We start from the raw sequence: 2,085 nt of genomic DNA, 5'->3' as shown, positions 1-2,085 counted from the left end.
ATGGATAACCCCGCGCAGGGGTTGAATCCGGAGATGGCTCCAATCACTGGGCCCCATAAAGGGGCTTCAGGGGCGGGTTCTTCGACCTCGCCCGACTGGGAGGAACCTATGGAGGGCCAGGACAGGGCTGCGGCCGCCTCCAAGAAGAGGCCCCATGAGGGAAACCGGGTCCTGGATTATGAGACTCACGTTGGGAGCGGGCCTAAAGTTAGCACCTCGCTGAGGGGTAGGGCCAAGGCCATGGCGAAGAAAGCCTCCATAGGCCACTTTACCGGCCTGGCAGCAGCCAAGGCCAGACTGAAGGCCTATAAGGAGGACTTGCTCTTGGAGGTGCTGGACAGCCAGGAGGGAAAGGGAAAGGGAGTGGTCCCCCCTTTACTCCTGAGAAGGTCCCAGGGGGACAACAAAAAGAAGGGGGATAAGGAGCCGTGGATGGTGAGCCCGTCCCCTTCTCCAAGTCAAGAAATGACAGAAAGCAGCCCGCCCCTATACACAGGGACGGACTACATAGAAATAGTGCGGGAGGCGACCCATATTATCCTAGAGGCTGCCGGAAAATCCGGCAACCTAAATGGACAAGTCTGGGGCAAACTGAACCAGGCCTGCCGGGACATCCTGGCGGCGACTGACGTCCTGGCGGATAGAGTAGAGGACGAGGAGTTGCGGGCCTTAAAGGAGGATAATAACCGAATGCGGGAGCAACTTGCCCAATGCCAGTCCGAGATGAAGGCCCTTCGTAGAGCCTTCTCTGAGAGGACGATCCAGCCCCCACAGGCCCCGACGACCCAATGCGACCAGGCGACGGACTTTTCTGAGGCCCTCAAAGAGGCCCTCAAGGAATTAAAGGAGGATCTGAAGCGGGACCTTACAATTACCATGGGAAACATGATCTCGGCCCGCACGGGCCATTTCCCTGAGCCGGTCCCCCGCCCTCCTCTCGCTGCGGACAGGAATAAGACGATTGCGAACCAGCCGGAACCTCTCTCTGGGGCGCCGCCCTCAAGGGCAGTGACAGGTGCGCCGCCCACAAGGCAGCCTAAGGCCCCTGTGGCCCAGCCTTTGGCACCAGCGACCAAGAAGAGGGCTAACTCTGCTCCTAGGCAGAAGACGGTGAAGGAGCCTAGTGCCTCTCCACCCTCGCAGCCGACAACAAAAACACAAGAGCCTGCTGAGTCTTGGACGCAGGTTGTCAGGAAGGGCAATGGCAAATCTGCCAAGCCCCCTTCCCCCCCTGCCGCCCCGGCTCGGAAACCGGCACCAGCGGGCCCACGGAAGCTGGTTGTGCCCGCCACGGCCGCGATCGTGATGGCCTTGAAGCCGGAGTCTGAGGCGACATACGCCTCAATTTTGTTTAAGGTCACCAAATCGGTGAAGCTTGCTGATGTGGGTGTAGAGCACGTCAAGGTCCGCAAAACAGCTGCTGGAGCCAGGATACTTGAGGTGTCCGGGTCCGACAATGGTAGGGCGGCTGACGAACTCTGCCGAAAAATGACGGAGGTGATCGGAGAGGAAGCCCGAGTATACAGGCCCACCAAAATGGCGGACTTACGCATTTCGGGCCTAGATGAGGCAGCCACTCAGGAAGAGATCGCGGGAGCAATCGCTAAATTAGGAGAGTGCTCAATGAATGAAGTTAAGGTGGGATCAATTAGGGCCCAATATAATGGGACAGCGTCGGCTCTGGCACAGTGCCCTATAACGGCAGCCAAGAGGGTCACCGCAGCGGGTCGACTGCAAATAGGATGGTCCTCGGCTTTGGTAGTGGCGCTGGACCCAACACCGATGAGGTGCTTCAGGTGCATGGGCACGGGGCACACCAGAGCACTATGCCCGTCGCCAGTAGACAGGAGCGGGCTCTGCTTCCGGTGTAGCAGGCCGGACCACAAGAGGGTGGACTGCAAGGCGGAGACTGCCTTCTGCTCGGTATGTCATGCGGCCAAACGCCCAGCGGGACACATAATGGGTGGCTTTTCCTGTACGCCCCCACCAGCAAAAGGCAAAGAGGCTCTTCTGAAGACCCAAAGAGCCCCTCCAGTGAGTAACATCGACCAACGGGCCTGTGAGGGACAAAATATGGATATTTAG

At 58.9% G+C, this 2,085-nt stretch overlaps 1 protein-coding gene across 1 annotated transcript; it reads left to right on the top strand.

Moving 5' to 3' along the window:
* Window positions 1-2,085, top strand: LOC134658974 (uncharacterized). Its single transcript, XM_063514580.1, has one exon. The coding sequence runs from the start codon at window positions 1-3 to the stop codon at window positions 2,083-2,085; it is 2,085 nt and encodes a 694-aa protein (XP_063370650.1).

Source organism: Cydia amplana, chromosome 24 (assembly GCF_948474715.1).
Source record: "Cydia amplana chromosome 24, ilCydAmpl1.1, whole genome shotgun sequence".
NCBI classification, from domain to species: Eukaryota; Metazoa; Arthropoda; class Insecta; order Lepidoptera; family Tortricidae; genus Cydia; species Cydia amplana.
Note: the sequence above shows the minus strand (reverse complement) of the source record. Positions and strands in the feature narration are given on the sequence as shown.

Bases quoted from the DNA above. Each gene is read 5' to 3' on its own strand.
- LOC134658974 (XM_063514580.1), top strand. From the start codon at position 1: ATGGATAACCCCGCGCAGGGGTTGAATCCGGAGATGGCTCCAATCACT.